The sequence below is a fragment of the Candoia aspera genome, chromosome 1 (genome assembly GCF_035149785.1).
Source record: "Candoia aspera isolate rCanAsp1 chromosome 1, rCanAsp1.hap2, whole genome shotgun sequence".
Taxonomy (NCBI): Eukaryota; Metazoa; Chordata; class Lepidosauria; order Squamata; family Boidae; genus Candoia; species Candoia aspera.
In genome coordinates, this window is record NC_086153.1 from 106,145,831 (window position 1) to 106,165,012 (window position 19,182).

At 39.6% G+C, this 19,182-nt stretch overlaps 1 protein-coding gene across 1 annotated transcript in view; it reads left to right on the forward strand.

Annotated features, from left to right (window-relative positions):
- The window catches only part of PDSS2 (decaprenyl diphosphate synthase subunit 2), a 90,975-nt gene that overhangs the window by 41,303 nt on the left and 30,490 nt on the right, over positions 1-19,182 (forward strand). Inside the window, exon 4 of the mRNA XM_063311479.1 lies at positions 9,584-9,664. Within this exon, the coding sequence (XP_063167549.1) occupies positions 9,584-9,664 (81 nt within the window). The remainder of the gene's footprint in view (positions 1-9,583; positions 9,665-19,182) is intronic.

The window sequence follows — 19,182 nt, forward strand, 5'->3', positions numbered from 1 at the left end:
CAGAAAACGAAACTCTTTCTGAGTCAGAAGGGGAAACAGAAATTTAGCAGGCAGAAACTGGGAAAGCAAAACCCAGAAATGACTCAGCAGCGCGGGAGAAGTTACAGATGCTGATTGGCCAGTCTTCGGAGGAGGATTTGATTCCTCCAATCAGCGTGAAAGACATGCAGAAAAGCACACAAAGGAGAAGGCAGCCTGATTGGCTGCAGAAGGGTCTAGGCGCATAAGGGATCAGCATAAAAGGCAGATGCGCGAAGAGCAAGCTGCCGGAGACAACCGATCCTTCGAGCTCACAGCCCCAGCAGAAGAGTCCTTACCTGCGTCAGAAACCTTTTCTGTAGCTGGAGGGGAATCAGCACCTGCGTTTCCTACTGAAGAGGACCTGTATCCTGCAACTGCTGCCACAGAGGATCTTCTCCCTACCGAATCCAGCAACCTCAGCCTCATATCCAGCTTCGGACCTCACCGCCACCATTCTACATGTTCTAGGAGTGCTTCTAACTGTGCTTCCAGCTCCTAGCCTTGTCCAGAATATCCAGTCCAGTTTTATTGTGCTTCCAGCTTTCAGCCTTGTCCAGAGTCTCCAGTCCAGTTTCGTTGTGCTTCTAGTTTCTAGTCTTGCCCAGGGTCTCCAGTCAAGTCTAGCCATGCTTTGGTGGCCCAGCATTGTTCAGGAACTTCAGACTTATCTTGTTACACTCTGAGTTCTCAGCCTTGCCTGGAACCTATAGTCCAGTCCAGTCATGTTTTGAGCTCGTCGCCTAGTCAAGAACCTCCAGTCCAGCCTAGTTGTGTGCCAAGCTTCCAGCCTAGCCCAGTCTCTAGCCAAGCCCAGCCTTGTTTTGAGTTATCAGCCTTGTCCTGAGTCTTCAGCCCAGTGTACCCAGTCCAGCTTGGATCACCCAGTCCAGTCCTGCCTCCAGAGCCAAGCCCTACCTAGTGGTTCCAGTTCAGTCTCACCTAGCTTCTGAGCGCCAGCCTAGTTTGGGTGGTGTTTCAGATCGCGGACACTCGCCTCCAGTTCCAGTTTTGCCACATGTCCTAACTTCTTCCAGTTCCATTGCTTCAGTCAGTGAATCCTGCCTAGCTGTTTTGTCACTGTCTCCTCCTGCATACTTGTTGGTTCTTCCATTGTTGCCCAGGTGGTCTTGATCAGAACCAGCCTATGTCATTGATCACAAAGACTTATTACTGTAAATAGTTACATTAATAAAGAGTGTTTTTGATAATAACCCTGTCTGGCCATTTCATAGTCTGGACAATGAAAAGAAAGGCAAGACTGGGTGATATTATCCTACACATTGGTCATTCTAGGGAGGATAAGAGAATGGGATATGGGAAGAAGAGATCATTTGTTCTATTTTAAGAGAAGGTGATAAGTTACTAAAATTGTTTATACTTATTGTGATGAAGGGGTAAATCATTTCTTTATATATTTCTTTTTCTTTATTTTCTCTTTTCCATTTTTCTATTTTTTCTTTTCTGTACTTTCTATTTTTTCCTTTTTCCTTTTTTAGTTTATATTTTTATCTTTGTAATTGTAATTTTTAATAAAATTACTATTAAAAAAAGAGAACACACACAAAACAGACAGATGTGTTGTAGTAGGATGTGCTATGCACACAAATTATAGTAGCAGCTGACATGGCAACTTTGGCCCCCTCTGTGGAACAATTCTTGCCCAAGACATGCAACCTCAATATATAGCACAGCATTATAAAAAGTATTTTGAAAAATCCCTCTTTCCCTCCCTCCCTCCCTCTCTCACACACACACAGCATTCAGTTTATTAAACTCAGTATGACTATGAATGCAGAATTATCTCTGTTGAATTCAGGGATACCTACTTCTGACGTCGTGGGTTCAACTTGTAAAATACCAAGATTTTTAGAAAGTTTTTTTGGAACATTTTTTCATAATGGATAAGGAACTGTAGGTGGGAGAGAAGAGGAAAGAAATGAGTCTCTGGCCTTGTTCTGCCAGCAGCAAGGGAATTTTTTGTGGAAGGACAGTCCTGGATCTGAGATATTGTTTGCAACAATGAAAATAGCTGCATCGGGTGAACTTGAGCTAAAAGAAACTGCTCCAAGTAAGCTAGAAGATACATTTTGATATATTATTTTCAAGCCCATATTTCAGGCTCAAACTCAGGAACTTAATGATGATAATAGGAGCATTATTAGAAAAAGGAATGAATATATTATCAAATTTCTGCTAAAACATAAAGTTATCATGTATCTCCCAATAATTCATATAACTTTTTCTAAAGAGCTTACATAACTTTAGTTGATATTAACACTGTCAATTACAAGTGTGTGCGTACGTGCATGTATATTCCCTTCAACTGATCTTGCTCTGAATACTAAATTCCTTACTTGAATATATTTCCCACCCATTCAGCATATAAACAGAAGCTAAATCTTCCCTTGAGAGCATTCTACTTTCTACATGATAGTTTTTAATGCTGTTTTTTATTAAGAGAAAAGTAATAAATTTGAACATGATTGCTTCTTCTACTGCACTAAATGCTTGAGTGCCAGTCAGCAATCTCCTTCAGAAGCAGCTAATAGGAAGGATTGAAATGTCTTTGATCACCCTCAGTTTCAAATGACAGAAATCTGTAATGTAGTTTTCTGCTTTGTGATATAACTTGCCTTAACTCTTTTTGTAGTCAGCTTTTAAGGAAAAGAGAAATATCATAGACTCCTTGAATGTAACTGTATGAACTGAATCTGACAAAATAAAATTGGCTTATATACAAATCAAAATAAAATAAACCCAACCCAACCCAACCCTCCACAAATAAACTTGTCTAATCTTGTACTCATTGAATGCTAAATGTTGTCCTTTTTGTGCAAGATCCAGTCAGTGTTAAGTAATAGTTACTTAAGGCAGCCTTCTCCAATCTGGTGCCCTCTAAATGTACTGAGTACACTTCTTAGACTCTTCAGCCAGTATTATATAGGCTTGGGGATAATGGCAGCTGAAGTCCAGCATACCTTCAGGGTGTTAGGTTGGAAAAAGCTGACTAAATATATCTTCCTTAAAATTAACTGATGGCTATCTAACTCTTAGTACCTAGATATTGAGATGCCAAGACTTCAGACAGTGATCTTTGCAGCTATACCTTAAGATAATGGGAAGTAATCCTGGAATCATCTGAATGCAAAACATGTGTTCCATCATTGAGGAATGGTTTTTCTTTAACTAATCTTTCAGGATTGCTCTATGTTTGATGATAAATAATAGTCATACCTGAACGCTATGAGCAGTCACACCATGACTGAGGATCAACAGTCATAGAAAGAATATACCGTTCCATGCCCAGGGCCTTTCATTGGATGTCTGTACCACCTGCATACCCTGCACAACGGAGCCATCAGTGCCAGGCTCCAGGTGGCATCTTTGATCTTAATGTTCCCCATATTGGCTATCTATGCACTGCCTAGTTCTTGGATCAAGACATATTACCTACTTTTTCCCAATCGTTGGAAGCCTTACTTCATTCTTTGGATGACTATCACATTCAGGCTTTTTACCTGGACATACAGCATCATTCTGTTGGGACTGTTATTTCTTACTGGCCTTCCAAAGCCCATTTAAAGTTTCTGGTCTCTCTCTCTTCCCCCCCCCCCCCACATGAACAAAAGTAGCATCAGCAGCCTACCTCTGAGGTACTCCTCTGCAAGAGATATACTGGGTGGTCCATGGTCCCATGGACAAAGCTGCTCATCTTCATCCTGTAGACTGTATATTTGGTCCCAATGTGATGCTACCTTTGGAAGAACTGTTCTCCCTTTCATTACTTTATGAGAACCTGATCCTATTCAGGTAAGAAGATTGCTATGCAGCAATGTATCTGAATCACAGGGAGCACCTTTAAGAAAAACTGGTTACTTACCCATAACTGCAGCACGTTAAATGATTATTCACACAACCCATCTTCCTACTCTGCTTTGTCTCAGTTGACCTTACCTCTGGATCCATTGTGGTATCTTAAGAACTGAAGAGGTTGGCAGAAGAATTGAAGAGGTCGGCAGAAGCTTATTCATGTGGTTTGCATAGGGAAGGTGCTCCAGTTAAATAATTCTGCAAACTCTAGAAAATTTCAAACAAGGTCCTCTGCAGGAAAATCTGCCACTTGTATAAATTCATGGCTGACACTCAGAGAATTGCAATTACACATAGGAACCTGTTCTTTTCCTATGTCATGTTTGCAAGAATTTGAGTCTCCTTGTTTCTATTTTCAATAAGCAGAAATGGGGGAGAAATAAATGGAACAGAGGTTTAGTGTGTCTTGCAGATGAGAACCATGACTGTAGTGAGGTTTGTACAATTTGCTGAGTAACAACAACTGTTGAATTCTGTGCCATGATCAACATCCTATGCAGATTGTAATCTGTATATGATTCAAGACATGCATTGATGGGAAGATAGTTCCCTTTTGCAAATCCTTAAACACTGCTTCTGTACTGAAAAGTGTGTTTTCATGAAACTGATCTGTATTAAGCAAGCTTTGGTTTTACCTAGTGAGTTTATTTACATAACATACTTTCTATCTGCTAATGGAAAACATTAGTCTTGATTTACTTCATTGGCCCCTAGAGTAGAACTTATATTGCCATGATAGGAAGTAATGGTAGGAAAAAAAGTCTTTAGGTAGATGAAACTTCCTGGAAAATCGTTAGACATAAGGCAGTATTTATTTCAGCAGTTTAATACTAATCTTATAATTCACATGCTTACTGAATATCTGATACATTACTGCCTTGAGCTGCATTACCAATATGGATATGGGCACATATCAAATTCTCTATTTCCAAGAAGTCTGAAAAGTATTGTGCCAGACAGATGTCATTGTGAAGGTCTTTTTCTTGCATTTACTTATGACCAGGGAACTTGGATGTGGGCTAAACAAATGGTAAATGAGGAAAGATTTCGTTTTCAAGGTGTATTTTCAGAAATTTTGAGCCATAAATTACTGACTTTAAGATGTTTTGTACACAATCCATAAGTTAACCCTCTCTGGATCAAGGAACAATTTGTAGCTTTGAATATCCTCTGGCTGATTTATGTCTACTTTTTGTGAATTTTGTGAAGTTTAGTAGTCTAAACTTAAATCATTCCCTTTTGGAATTACAATCTACGAATGTGTGTCGAAGTCTTAAAAAATTATAATAGGTTGCTAAAATAATTCTTTAAAAAGCATAAACAAGTAGTTATAAAGTATTAATCTCTACAATGCCATTTACAGTTTTGTTATTAAATGACTTAATTCTTGACTCAATTATACACTATTAGGAATATCTAATGAACTATAATAGTAATAATAAAATTTATTAAATAATTTATTAAAATAGTAAAAATAAAATAATTTATTAAACCTAAAGAGAGCCAATTTGGTATAGTGGTTAAGGCACCAGGCTAGAAACCAGGAGACTGAGAATTCTAGTCCCACCTTAAGCACAAAGCCAACTGGGTGACTTTGGGCTAGTCCTTCTCTCTCAGGCAGTTGCCAGGAGTCAATACTGACTTGAAGGCACTAAATAAATAAATAAGCCACCCAACTCCTAGTGACTCTGGGCAGTTTACAGTTGTAAACTTTCTTAACAGATGGTTGATTTTCCAGGAATGATCCCTGACACAGAAGGTAAAGTTTTGCCTTTTTCCCAGTTTAACTTTAAAAGAAGTTACAATTATTTCTAGAGTAAAAAAAAACATGGAAGGTAAAGCAGTTGCTAAAATAATTGTCCGTGTTTAACCGAAAAAAGAAACAAAGTGTAAGAAGTGCAAATAATGAAAGCAACTAGTTGAAACAGGGAAGTCAGAGGGAGAAGCTGCTACTATCATTTCAAGGAATGAGGAAAATGATATGCTAGGCCTCGCCTTCCACACATAGAGTGAGTCTGCAGTAGAGAACCCTGTCTATCCGTGAAGGCTCTCCATATGAATGGAGATTGAGAAAGAGGATTCTCAATCATTGGAGAGTCTCCATGGATAAAAAGGCTCTTCACTGCACTAATGAGAGAAGATGGGACTAGCATGTCCACTGACACAATTTGAAGTCCAAAGCGAAGTTACCAGGGAGAAGGAACCACAAAACTCAATAGGACTCCCTGACGATTCCTCTGTAAAAGGGTAAGTAATTATTCCCTAAAGCCAGTTTGTCCAGAATTCTCTGTCATCAATCGAAGCGAATATTTGTAGCTCAGGGTTGAACTGTGGAGTCCTTGGTGCTCTCTGAGCCTTGTTGTTTTCTTGCAGACGTTTCATTGCCAGACTAGGCAACATCTTCAGTGCAAAGAGGGAGTGGGCCTTGCTCTCAGTTTATATTCTCTAACATCATCTATAATGTGCAGCTTCAAAGTAGATTTATGTGTGTTCCTGCATAATGGTTGCATAATGGAATCACCCAACAGTGAGATTCAACTTACCTTAGGTTAACTTACCTTAGGCCCTGAACAAATTTATATAACCCTAAAATGATTCCACAATTTTTTTCTGATGTGCATATATTCATCAACAATTTTTTTTCTGAAAGTAAAAATTCAAAAATTCTTGTTGTAGCCTAAGTTAATCCTGTATACTAAAACGAACTGGTAAAGTTTAGCATTGTCCACTTTGACAGGCAGCAGCTCTTTGATAATTCAGAGGAGTTCTTCTCAGGTACTGGAGAAGCCTGGGATTGAACCTGTGTTTTTTTAGCATACAAATGATATGCTGTACCACTGTGTTATCGCCCATGCCCGAAGGTAATTTGTCTAGAAATTGAACCAAGGCCTGGGCATTTCTTGTGTTACATCTTAAACACCAGGCCTCTAAATAATATATAATTTCTTGCCCCAACACCAAAAAAAGTTACCTGACTTCACTTTAGAAAGTGCTTTGTAGGGGGATAAATTTGGGGAGGACAGAGATAACGTATGTGAAAGTCTTAGCTGAAAGCACTTACCAATAAGGGCTCTTGTGGGATAAGGCACAGTTGTATCATTAAGTATCTGGCTTGCCAATGAAGTTAATAAAGTGGCTTTGGAATTTTTTAGAACTTCTATTACTCATTCACAGGAAATAATAAAATTGTAAAAAATTTAAATTCTCTTAGATTCTTCTACAAATTTATTCCCCCAAATCACTGTAGCATGGAATTTGCTTCCATGTGTGTTGATTAAAGTAAAGGATCTTTCTCTGGGTCAAGTTCTGTCTAGAGTTTCAGAGAAGGGGGAGTTCTGGCTATTCACAGCTAGGTGCATTGTTAAAGCTCATACTATCACTTTGACATTTAGAGGTAGGACTCAGTGTCTTTGTAAATTCTTCTTCTTCATATTACTGCCATGTCTCTGGGCTCCAACCGTTTCACAAACCATAATATTTTTTAGTGAGTGATTGATCTGTATTATATGTCTCGGCCATCAGAGGAATCTTGAGATGTTGCTTGTATAAACCGTAATACAATCTGACACTGAGTGTTTGGTTACAGGCTTTCATAGACCTATTGGCGATACACAATCCTCCTGGATTTGGGCATAAGGCTTATCTGATACCTTCCCAAAAAGTCCCTCATTTTCTCTGTTCCCCGCTTAAATAACTCAACACATCTGGGTTAACACTGTAGGATCATTGTCCTTTCAGTTCTCCTGCAGCTCAGATTGCTACAATATTTCCTTAAGTATCTGATTACTGAAAGGGCAAGACAAATTTTCTCTCTGAAAAGGAGGCTGTTCTTAAATAGACTTAGAAATTAATTCCTGTGCATCATTAAAAAAAAAGATTAATTGGTTCCATTTGCAAAAGTGTCTTGATAAGCATGTTTGTGTAAGAGGTCAAAAGCACATTGCTGTGCATGTTTACTCAGAAGTAAAGCATATAATGCTCAATGTGGCTTATTTCCATGCCCAGGTTATATAGGATTTTAATCTAAACATAACAGGGTTGGAGGAAGGCTTACAAATGAAGCTATAATGGTCATCAAGAATGTTAAGAGGTTTATAGATGTTACTTTTTGGGCCTTTATTTCCCATACTGACTTCAGTTACAAGTATGATAAAAACCTGAAACTAAATCCTCTTAATTCAATAATAAATGGACACAATTTTAGGGAAGGGAGAGGGAGAATTTGATATAAACCCATATACGTAGGAAATTAATCATGGAAGAATCAACCTATAGCAGGCAGAATACCGTAAGATAGGCCTTCATGGCTTGGGACTGGGTTACCTAAGGGACCGTCTTCTCCTAGTTGTTTCTGCTCATCCAATTCAATCTAGTAGGTTGGGTATGCTGCAGGTCCCGTCAGCCAAGGAATGTTGGTTGGCGGGAACTAGAAGGCATGCCTTTTCAGCCATAGCGCCTGCCCTCTGGAATATTCTCCCTACAGAGATTAGGATGTCCCTGACCCTGTTGGCCTTTCATAAGGCTGTGAAGACCTGGTTTTGTGCCTGGGTCTGGGGCCCTGAACGTGTGAATGGTCCCGTTTCTTGTTTATATTAACTTCTATGCACTGCTTACTTGGTGGCAATGTATATTTATTTTGTAATTTAATTGTTTTTAATTGAAATTGTTTTAATTGTTTTATAGTTTTTATTGTTGTAAGCCCCTCTGAGTCACTTGCTGAGAAGGGCGGCTATAGAAATCGAATAAATAAATATTGTTCTAAATCCTCCAATTCTATTCTACAAAGGGGGTTCAGGCTCAGAGCTCTGATTTCCTACACTAATTCCAGTGAGACCATAATCTCACTGGAACTATGGCTGGTTTTATATTTTGGATTCTGTTCAGCTTTTTAATGGGAACATCTGAGAACCTTAAAGATAATAGTTTGCTAAATCACAATTTTATGTTGGCAAAAGTTTCTATGCCTGAGATACTGTCTTTCCTGAGACAGGCTTCTAAATACAAGTACAGCGTGTATCCAGTGTATGAAATGAGTTATAAAGATTAGCTGCTTTGGACTTAAAAACAAATGCATTAGGCATAACAGGCTGAATTTTTAATAGTTCCCAGAAGATTATTATAATCTGGGTATGCCTGGTAGCTTATTTAATTTATATTTTAATATGGTGGTTTTCAAACTTGGTAGCACCATGACCCTCTAAAGTGATAGACGTATTTATGTGACTCTTCCCCCTGAATAAAACTAATATTTTATTGGTGTTAGGTTTGGGCAAGAAATAAACTGTTTTTCATAAGTAAATTTTAATCTATATCTCATAGAGGCTTGTGATACAGCAGCTGCCCACTTGGGCTTGTTCAGGCAAAATAAGGAACAAACCATAGGTGAGTTTTGACAGCGCTCCCATTTTGCCTGCACAAAGCCTGATTTAGTTTTTTTCAAAAAAAGAACTCCATCTAAGTTGCTCACAATCCCCTGGGGGTCTCAACCCACAGTTTGGGAACCCCCACTTTAATAAATAAAAACATTGCTTTGCTTATTTAAAATTAACTTGAGATGTAGTTTTTTTTTAAAGCATAGAACGTGCCTTCAGGATACAGATCCTTTTTTATTTAAGCCTCCCTGTGCTCTTAGTTTAAAATCCTCTAGTAACTGTGTAATTATCTTGCCTAAAACTTGTTCTTTTTCTTTCAGGTGGTAGAGATTATGTCAAGTGCCATTGGTGAATTAGTACAAGGAGTATATTATGAAAATTCAAGCTTGACAAAGGTAAATCTATGGTCCACAAATGGACTTGTGTTTAAATATCTTTCTTCCTCTTGTGTTAAAAAATAAAGCTTGGGATAATCTGAACCAAAACTTCCCATGATGTTATGAATACTAGTGCATACCATTTCAGAGTATAGCTCTGTCAGTCAGATGCTCTAATAGATAAAACACCCCTTTTTTTCCCCTTGGTATGTTTTGTATTTGTAAATATTATGTGAAGGAGAATTCAGATATTTAATTGTCCTGTTTTTTGTCTGAAACAGTATAGCCTCAAAATCTTGTCTGCAACTCTCAGACTCTAAAATCTAGCCACTTATATCTCCTAGAAGCCATGTTTTTACCCCTAACCCAACCCCCCTTTTTGTTTTGTTTCTGCTCCCTCTAATGCACTGTCAAGGCTGATGATAGCAGAGAGGAAAAGACCCAGGAGAGGGTAGGTGGGCAGACAGGGTTCAGTATATAGAATGTGCTAGTGAAGCAGAAGCCTAGTCAAAAGGAGACGGAATATGAAAATTGGCAGACTTGATTTCTCATTGAGTGGCAATGAAGAAAAGAAAGAACCACTTCTTTAGCTAGCTTAGATAAGTTAGCCCAGAGAAGTGAATCAATTAGTCAGAAGGTTCCAGGTAAAATGTAGGAGTTCCTAACCTGTTCATTAATACCATGTGCTAGAAAATTACTGTCAACTCTGGGTTGGCACATTGAAAACAACTAAAAATCCAGAAATGTTCTTAGAGATCTTTGTCCATATATCCAGGAGTTATCAACAACAACGTTTTTGGCCATTAGTAAGATTTGACCATTGTTAAGTGTTTAAAAAAAAAGTATTCTCCTTTATTCAGTGCATAATAATGCAACACTCACAAAAGAATTCCACTCTTGAGATCATTTGGAAATTAAAAATAGCTGGATGTTTTTGACCAGATAATTCTCCATTTGCAGTTCGAAATGGTGTCAAAATGTGGTACGTGTATGTGTGAGTTTTAATCATATTTTATTTTCTCACTGCAATACAATGCAATTTAAATGCCTGTATTGTTTGGAAGCTGAATAGCCTATAGTTTCACCCCTTAAGGCTCACATGTAGAGTTGTGGCCTAGATTATACATGATGTTTCGTCAGGACTTTTAAACCATTGTTTGTTAAACAACACATTAGGGCTTGATAGCTTTATAATTCTAAACCATAGCGGCTGGGTTTGCATATTATGCCGAACTAAAAAGAAACAAACCATATAATGGTGTGGTATGTTATATGTGAATCATGTTGTTATTAACCTCACTTCCTTGCCTCAGATGATATCTGTGAGAGCTACATCCTGGCAACTGCACACAGGGGAACATTTTCTGTATCGAAGAGATCCTCAGTGGGCACTACTCTCTGGTAGTTGCTGGCTGAAGTAAAACAGCTGTGAATGCTGTCTAAATCATAAGGAGAAGAATATCGATCCTTCTAATTTAACATTGTGTCTGCTGACTGGCATAGTTCTCAGAGTTCAGAGAAAAGTCTTGAGCAGCCCTACTCTGAAATATCAGGGAAGAACATGGACCTACTACATGCAAAGAAGGCATCCTACACCCAACTAGAGTCTCTTCCCCCCACTTTTTTTTTCAGTGCAAGGTGTTTTTTTTAACATACTGTACAAAGTTTTTTTTCTTATTACTATCATAGCAGCAATAAGTATTAAACCAGACATGAGGAAGATACCTGCTTTTCTTAAACTTTTAGGAAAATATATGTCTCTTTGGAAGTTCTAAATAAGATACTTTTATCTTGACAGTATCTGTCAAAGCCCTTTCAGACAGCTAGAGTTTCTTAATGTGTTTCTGGGATTGTTTGAAAAAGAATGGAGAAAAGATTGCATGGTAAAAGACAGACATAATAGAAGGAAGGTCAGCTTGAAGCTGAAGTTTACCTCTAAATAACAGTGTAATCAGGGAAAGTTATACTATCTTATTATCTGTCTTCATTTCATTTTTCTTTCTCCTTTCACATTTAATCTCCTCCTTAAGGTATATTTTGTGGTGGAAGGATGGAGCCCTCTTTTTTTCTCATTTAAACATGGTTTACTGTGGAATTTGAATAAAATAAAATTTATTTTATGGGTCCATTTATTCTAACCCCTTTTATCACAAACATCAGAGGCATATATTAATAGATCAATAAAATATGTCCTGTCATGTCCAACAAGCAGTAAGACATCTGCTAAGTGAGACATCGATCACATGCAAGATGTTTGCAGGGTAACTGTGTTGCTGCTGAAGACTCACAATTTTATTGGCTTTTTTCCTACACAGATGGGAAAATAAAGATTGTTGAATCATCTCACTTATAGCTGAAACACTGAGTGATCCAAATTACAGTGTTTTTTCAGTCTGTGCATTGTTCTGACTTAGATTTAACTGAAGTTTGTAATGCCATATTGTATGTGTGACAGGGTGTGACAAACAGCAGTGTAACAGAAACTAAGATGTACTTCAAATCATGTACAAGCATTTTTTAGAAACTTTAGTTTACAGCAGTTCATGCATTTCATTTTGAAATATTTTTATAATTATGTTGTATCCTTTTCTCTATAGCCTAATGGCTTAGAGAAGTCATACATGAGTTCCAGTGGCAGCATTTCATTGGGATAGATGAAGCTAGGTGAGATAGAGTAAAGAAGGCACATGTTGTGATTTGGGTAGTCCTCACTTGCCAGCCACTTGTTCAGTGACCGTTTGAAGGTACGACGGCACTGAAAAAGGATACTTACAACTGTCCCTTGAAGTTGCAGCCATCACTGTGTCCCCACAGTCACATGATCGTGATTCAGGTGCTTGGCAACCGGTGCATATTTACAGTGGTCACAGAGTCCCGTGGTCATGTGATCACCATTTGCAACCTTCATAGCTGGCTTCCAACAAGCAAAGTCAATGGAGAAGTGGGCAGGAAGTCGCAAGCTGTGGTCACATGACATCGCGCTTAATGACCCATGGTAATTTGCTTAACTGCTGCAGCTGGAACTGATGTTGTAAGTCGGCACGGTTGCGTGATGTTTCACTTAACAACCACACCGCTTAGCAGCAGAGTTGCCAGGCCCAACTGCAGTTGGTAAGTGAGGACTACCTATGCCTCTATATTTAAATTTGTCTCAAGCTAAACTTGATTAAGTACTCTGGACCCAGCATCTCTTTGTGCAACAGTTTCCCCTCTACTTCCTATGTGTCCCAAATCTGCCTGGAGGATCCACTGACTTTCTGAAAGAAATTTGGGGAGAGGGCACGTGTCCAGGATCATAGAGGGAAGAGGAGGAATCGGTTCAAATTAGGAATGCTATTATATCAAGAATTATGTATTCTTATATACAGCCCAGAAATCTTTTGCAAGTAATTCAGTATAAGCTGTGGAATTGGAAGCAGGTTATTCAGTTTAACAGGGCTGGCAGAAAAGGCCATTTAGCTTGATAATCAGGCCAAATTCTGAGTGATGTTTGATAGCGAGGAGCGAGCTTGATTGGAAGGATGTTTCAGTACTTGGGGATGTGGGTTGGATTGAGGATACTTCAGGTGGGTTATGGGGACAGGAGGCAAATTACCACAATGACTGGCAGAGGAAGATATGTCCTGGGATGGAGTTCCAGGAGAAGGGAGATTGAGGCTCTTGGTGCCATCCTCTTCAGGATCAGTTGCCTCTCCCCTACATCCTTTGCTGTATTGCTGAGTATCTTTGCTTCAGGCTGCTGTTAGTTAATGCCAGGTTTGTTTGTAATAAGACCTTAGTCCTCCACAACTTGGTAATTGAGGAACAGGTGGATCTGCTTAGCCAGCATAAATGAGACCTGTCTGGATGAGGATGGGGGCAATGCTGAACCATAGAGAGGACTAGATGGAATTTGCAAGAAAAATGGAAGATGGAGCCAGAATATCCTTCTTCCAAATTCTAAATCTTTGCCCCAGTACTTAGTCCAGTTTAGCACATAATGTGTATTATGTATTTAATAATATTGAACAAAACTGTTTTACCACATTGCATGAACTGTCATATTTTTAACTTGCTTTTTAAAATGTGGTTGCATTTATGTAAACTTGGGGAGAAACGTTATCTTTTTATTTGCATCCTAAATGCATTTATGGAACTGTACATTATACTAAGACCATTCAATTTACCTCTGAGTTATGTGTGTGTGATCATGTATTGTACTGTTCCTATTAGGGCTGTGGAATGCTCCAGGTTCATTTAAAAAGGGTCCTTTGGAGTATGTGCAACCCTGGTTCTTGCCTACAACTCTTTAAAGCAGCTTCACCCCCCTTCCCCCAGGATTTGTGTGTGTGTGTGTGTGTGTGTGTATCCTTCTGGGAAAAGACACTATTTCATGAATTTATAGGGCTGCCCAACTCAAACAATGTATCTGGGTTGCATACAGGTAAAACAAACAATAAACCAGAAATAACCATAAATCATTTAAAAAAAATAGCTGCCCAATATATAAAAAAATATAAAATGGTGACTAAACATGATAATTAAACAACCAAAAGAGGACTCCACTCAACTGGGCCTGAATACCTGGGAAAAAGCCAGGTATGAATAGCTTTTCTAAAGGGAAGCAGAGTTGTGTACTGTCATATATTGGGTGGGAGATCATACCAGAGCACAGGGACGGCTACCGAAAAAGCACACTTCCCAGGTCCCTTGAAATGATAAAGTTTAAAAGAGGGAACCTGGAGCTTCTAGGGGAGCTTGTTGGATCGGCAGATGTTCTTGGAAGGAGGTGCTCCTGCAGGTAACCGGGTCTTGTGCTTTAGATCAGTGTTTTCAAACTTGGCAACTTTAAGATGTGTGGACTTCAACTCCCAGAATTCCCCAGCTATGCTGGCTGGGGAATTCTGGGAATTGAAGTCCACACATCTTGAAGTTGCCAAGTTTGAAAAACACTCTTTAGATGCTTTAAGGAGTTGCAAGCAGGTTCTGTGTTCATGTTCCTGTGCACTCCAAAACATCTTTCTGAAATAAAATGTGAAGGATTACATTGCCGTAGTTCTTATAAGGGATTAAATGATAAGTATCTCTTTGCAGGTGATGAAAACTCCTCCCTATCCCAGAAGGGCAAATTCAACAGAAGAGTAATGTGTGTAGATGAGCAATCATGCAAGCAGGCCAAGCACATACATAGTTTCCAAACCAATTGTTCTTCATCCAAGCAGGGTGCTGATTGGATAGATCAGCATATTCCTCCTATTATTAGTCCCTCCTGCATCATTTTTCTGTTCTTACACAACCAGTTAGATAGAATTGCTCCAGGAGCCAGCAACTTCTTCAAGAGTCAGCATCCTACTAGCAATTTTGTTTTAAAAGATTGAAGTGAAAAATTGAGAATACAAATGGCTAAAATCTCATCGTACGTGTGAAAATACAAAGATCTTGCAATATTTGGCTATCTTCAGGAAATTTCAGCCATTTTTTTTTCCAACATTGTCATATGACAGGCACTATTTTGCCCTCAGGTGCCATCTTGCTATCCCTTAGAAATATCCCAAGAGAAGGCAGCTTCCCTATTTTGTGTGGGTATGCACACATCTTTATTGATTGATAAGCCTTATGCAAAAGTATTCTCAGGAGCTCCTACATTGGAGTGTATCTGTTTCCATGTTTAAAAATGATCTTTTTCATAATAGCATTTTACTCCAGTAATTATTCTTTAAGGCTCAACACAAAGATACTTTTGTAACAGCAGTTACTCTGGCCTGATACTGTAATGTCTATGTCTGCAAGTTATTTTCAGGACAGGACACACCCATTGTTATGCATTTATACTAGTTACTTTTAGATAAATTTGAAATTATGGGATACATACAGTCGCCATGAGTCGTAAACGACTCAACGGCAGCTAACAACGACAACAACCTGTTTCACACACTGGCAGACAAGCCTTGCAGAACATTAATTAAAATAAATGAAGCAGTTGATTTGCACCCATTATTAATGGGTACTCAGACTGCCTTCTTTGGATGCAGTTGTTACATTTCTGCAAATGATAGTGGCCAGACTGAACCTAGTGAGATTATTCATTTTGAGTAAAATGTAAAAACCGAAAATGAATGTGTGCCTTATTTGACAACAAAACTCCTTTCAAAATCTGTTACTTTTGTCAGTCCTATGATTCTTCTGCATAAATGAGGGCTTAGATTTAATAGTGTTTAAATGAAGTCATCTTCAGCAAAGGATCGTTACCTTGTCGTGGTGCTGGAGCTTGAGCACCTCAATGATGCCATGAGCTAAACCGTGAAGGGCCACCCAAGACGGGAAGGTCATGACAGAGAGGTCAGACTAAATGCGATCCCTGGGGAAGGTAATGGCAACCCACCTCAGTATTCTTGCCGTGAAAACTAAATGGATCAGTACAACCAGAGATATGTCGGTATACCATCGGAAGATGAGACCCCCAGGTCGGAAGATGGTCAAAATGCTACTGGGGAGGAACAGAGGATGAGCTCAACTAGCCCCAGACGTGATGACGCAGCTAGCTCAAAGCCGAAAGGACGGCTAGCGGCCGACGGTGCTGGTGGTGAACGGCGAATCCGATGTTCTAAGGATCAACACACCATCGGAACCTGGAATGTAAGATCTATGAGCCAGGGCAAATTGGATGTGGTTATTGGTGAGATGTCAAGATTAAAGATAGACATTCTGGGCGTCAGTGAACTGAAATGGACTGGAATGGGCCACTTCACATCAAATGACCACCAGATCTACTACTGCGGACAAGAGGACCACAGAAGAAATGGAGTAGCCTTCATAATTAATAGTAAAGTGGCTAAAGCAGTGCTTGGATACAACCCAAAAAACGACAGAATGATCTCAATTCGAATTCAGGGCAAGCCATCTAACATCACAGTGATCCAAATATACGCCCCAACCACAAATGCTGAAGAAGCTGAAGTAGAGCAGTTCTATGAGGATCTGCAGCACCTACTGGACAACACGCCTAAAAGAGATGTTATTTTCATCACAGGAGACTGGAATGCTAAGGTGGGCAGTCAAATGACACCTCGAATTACAGGTAAGTATGGCCTGGGAGAACAAAACGAAGCAGGACACAGGCTGATAGAATTTTGCCAAGACAATTCACTCTGCATAACAAACACTCTCTTCCAACAACCTAAGAGACGGCTTTATACATGGACTTCACCAGATGGACAACACCGAAATCAGATTGATTACATCCTTTGCAGCCAAAGGTGGCGGACATCTGTACAGTCGGTAAAAACAAGGCCTGGAGCTGACTGTAGTTCAGATCACGAACTTCTTCTTGCACAATTTAGGATCAGACTAAAGAGATTAGGGAAGACCCACAGATCAGCTAGATATGAGCTCCCTAATATTCCTAAAGAATATGCAGTGGAGGTGAAGAATAGATTTAAGGGAATGGACTTAGTAGATAGGGTCCCGGAAGAACTCTGGACAGAAGTTGGCAGCATTGTTCAGGAGGCGGCAACAAAATACATCCCAAAGAAAGAGAAAACCAAGAAGGCAAAATGGCTGTCTGCTGAGACACTAGAAGTAGCCCAAGAAAGAAGGAAAGCAAAAGGCAACAGTGATAGGGGGAGATATGCCCAATTAAATGCAAAATTCCAGAGGTTAGCCAGAAGAGATAAGGAATTATTTTTAAACAAGCAATGCGCGGAAGTGGAAGAAGACAATAGAATAGGAAGGACAAGAGACCTCTTCCAGAAAATTAGAAACATTGGAGGTAAATTCCAGGCCAAAATGGGTATGATCAAAAACAAAGATGGCAAGGACCTAACAGAAGAAGAAGAGATCAAGAAAAGGTGGCAAGAATATACAGAAAACCTGTATAGGAAAGATAATATCGGGGATAGCTTTGACGGTGTGGTCGGTGAGCTAGAGCCAGACATCCTGAAGAGTGAGGTTGAGTGGGCCTTAAGAAGCATTGCTAATAACAAGGCAACAGGAGACGACGGCATCCCAGCTGAACTGTTCAAAATCTTGCAAGATGATGCTGTCAAGGTAATGCATGCTATATGCCAGCAAATTTGGAAAACACAAGAATGGCCATCAGACTGGAAAAAATCAACTTATATCCCCATACGAAAAAAGGGAAACACTAAAGAATGTTCAAACTATCGAACAGTGGCACTCATTTCACATGCCAGTAAGGTAATGCTCAAGATCCTGCAAGGTAGACTTCAGCAGTTCATGGAGCGAGAATTGCCAGATGTACAAGCTGGGTTTAGAAAAGGCAGAGGAACTAGAGATCAAATTGCCAATATCCGCTGGATAATGGAAAAAGCCAGGGAGTTTCAGAAGAACATCTATTTCTGTTTTATTGACTATTCTAAAGCCTTTGACTGTGTGGACCATAACAAATTGTGGCAAGTTCTTAGTGGTATGGGGATACCAAGTCATCTTGTATGCCTCCTGAAGAATCTGTATAACGACCAAGTAGCAACAGTAAGAACAGACCACGGAACAACAGACTGGTTTAAGATTGGGAAAGGAGTACGGCAGGGCTGTATACTCTCACCCTACCTATTCAACTTGTATGCAGAACACATCATGCGACAAGCTGGCCTTGAGGAATCCAAGGCTGGAGTTAAAATCTCTGGAAGAAACATTAACAATCTCAGATATGCAGATGATACCACTTTGATGGCTGAAAGTGAAGAGGAACTGAGGAGCCTTATGATGAAGGTGAAAGAAGAAAGTGCAAAAGCTGGTTTGCAGCTAAACCTCAAAAAAACCAAGATTATGGCAACCAGCTTGATTGATAACTGGCAAATAGAGGGAGAAAATGTAGAAGCAGTGAAAGACTTTGTATTCCTAGGTGCAAAGATTACTGCAGATGCTGACTGCAGTCAGGAAATCAGAAGACGCTTAATCCTTGGAAGAAGAGCAATGACAAATCTCGATAAAATAGTTAAGAGCAGAGACATCACACTGACAACAAAGGCCCGCATAGTTAAAGCAATGGTGTTCCCTGTAGTAACATATGGCTGCGAGAGCTGGACCATAAGGAAGGCTGAGCGAAGGAAGATAGATGCTTTTGAACTGTGGTGTTGGAGGAAAATTCTGAGAGTGCCTTGGACTGCAAGAAGATCCAACCAGTCCATCCTCCAGGAAATAAAGCCAGACTGCTCACTTGAGGGAATGATATTAAAGGCAAAACTGAAATACTTTGGCCACATAATGAGAAGACAGGACACCCTGGAGAAGATGCTGATGCTAGGGAGAGTGGAAGGCAAAAGGAAGAGGGGCCGCCCAAGGGCAAGATGGATGGATGATATTCTAGAGGTGACGGACTCGTCCCTGGGGGAGCTGGGGGTGTTGACGACCGACAGGAAGCTCTGGCGTGGGCTGGTCCATGAAGTCACGAAGAGTCGGAAGCGACTAAACGAATAAACAACAACAAATGAAGTCATATTAAATCAGATTTAAAGTGGCTATGTCAATTGACCATCAAGCTTTTAGAGCATGTATGTGCTTGTGTATCTTTATTTCTGTGTTGTTCTCATTCACCAATTCTT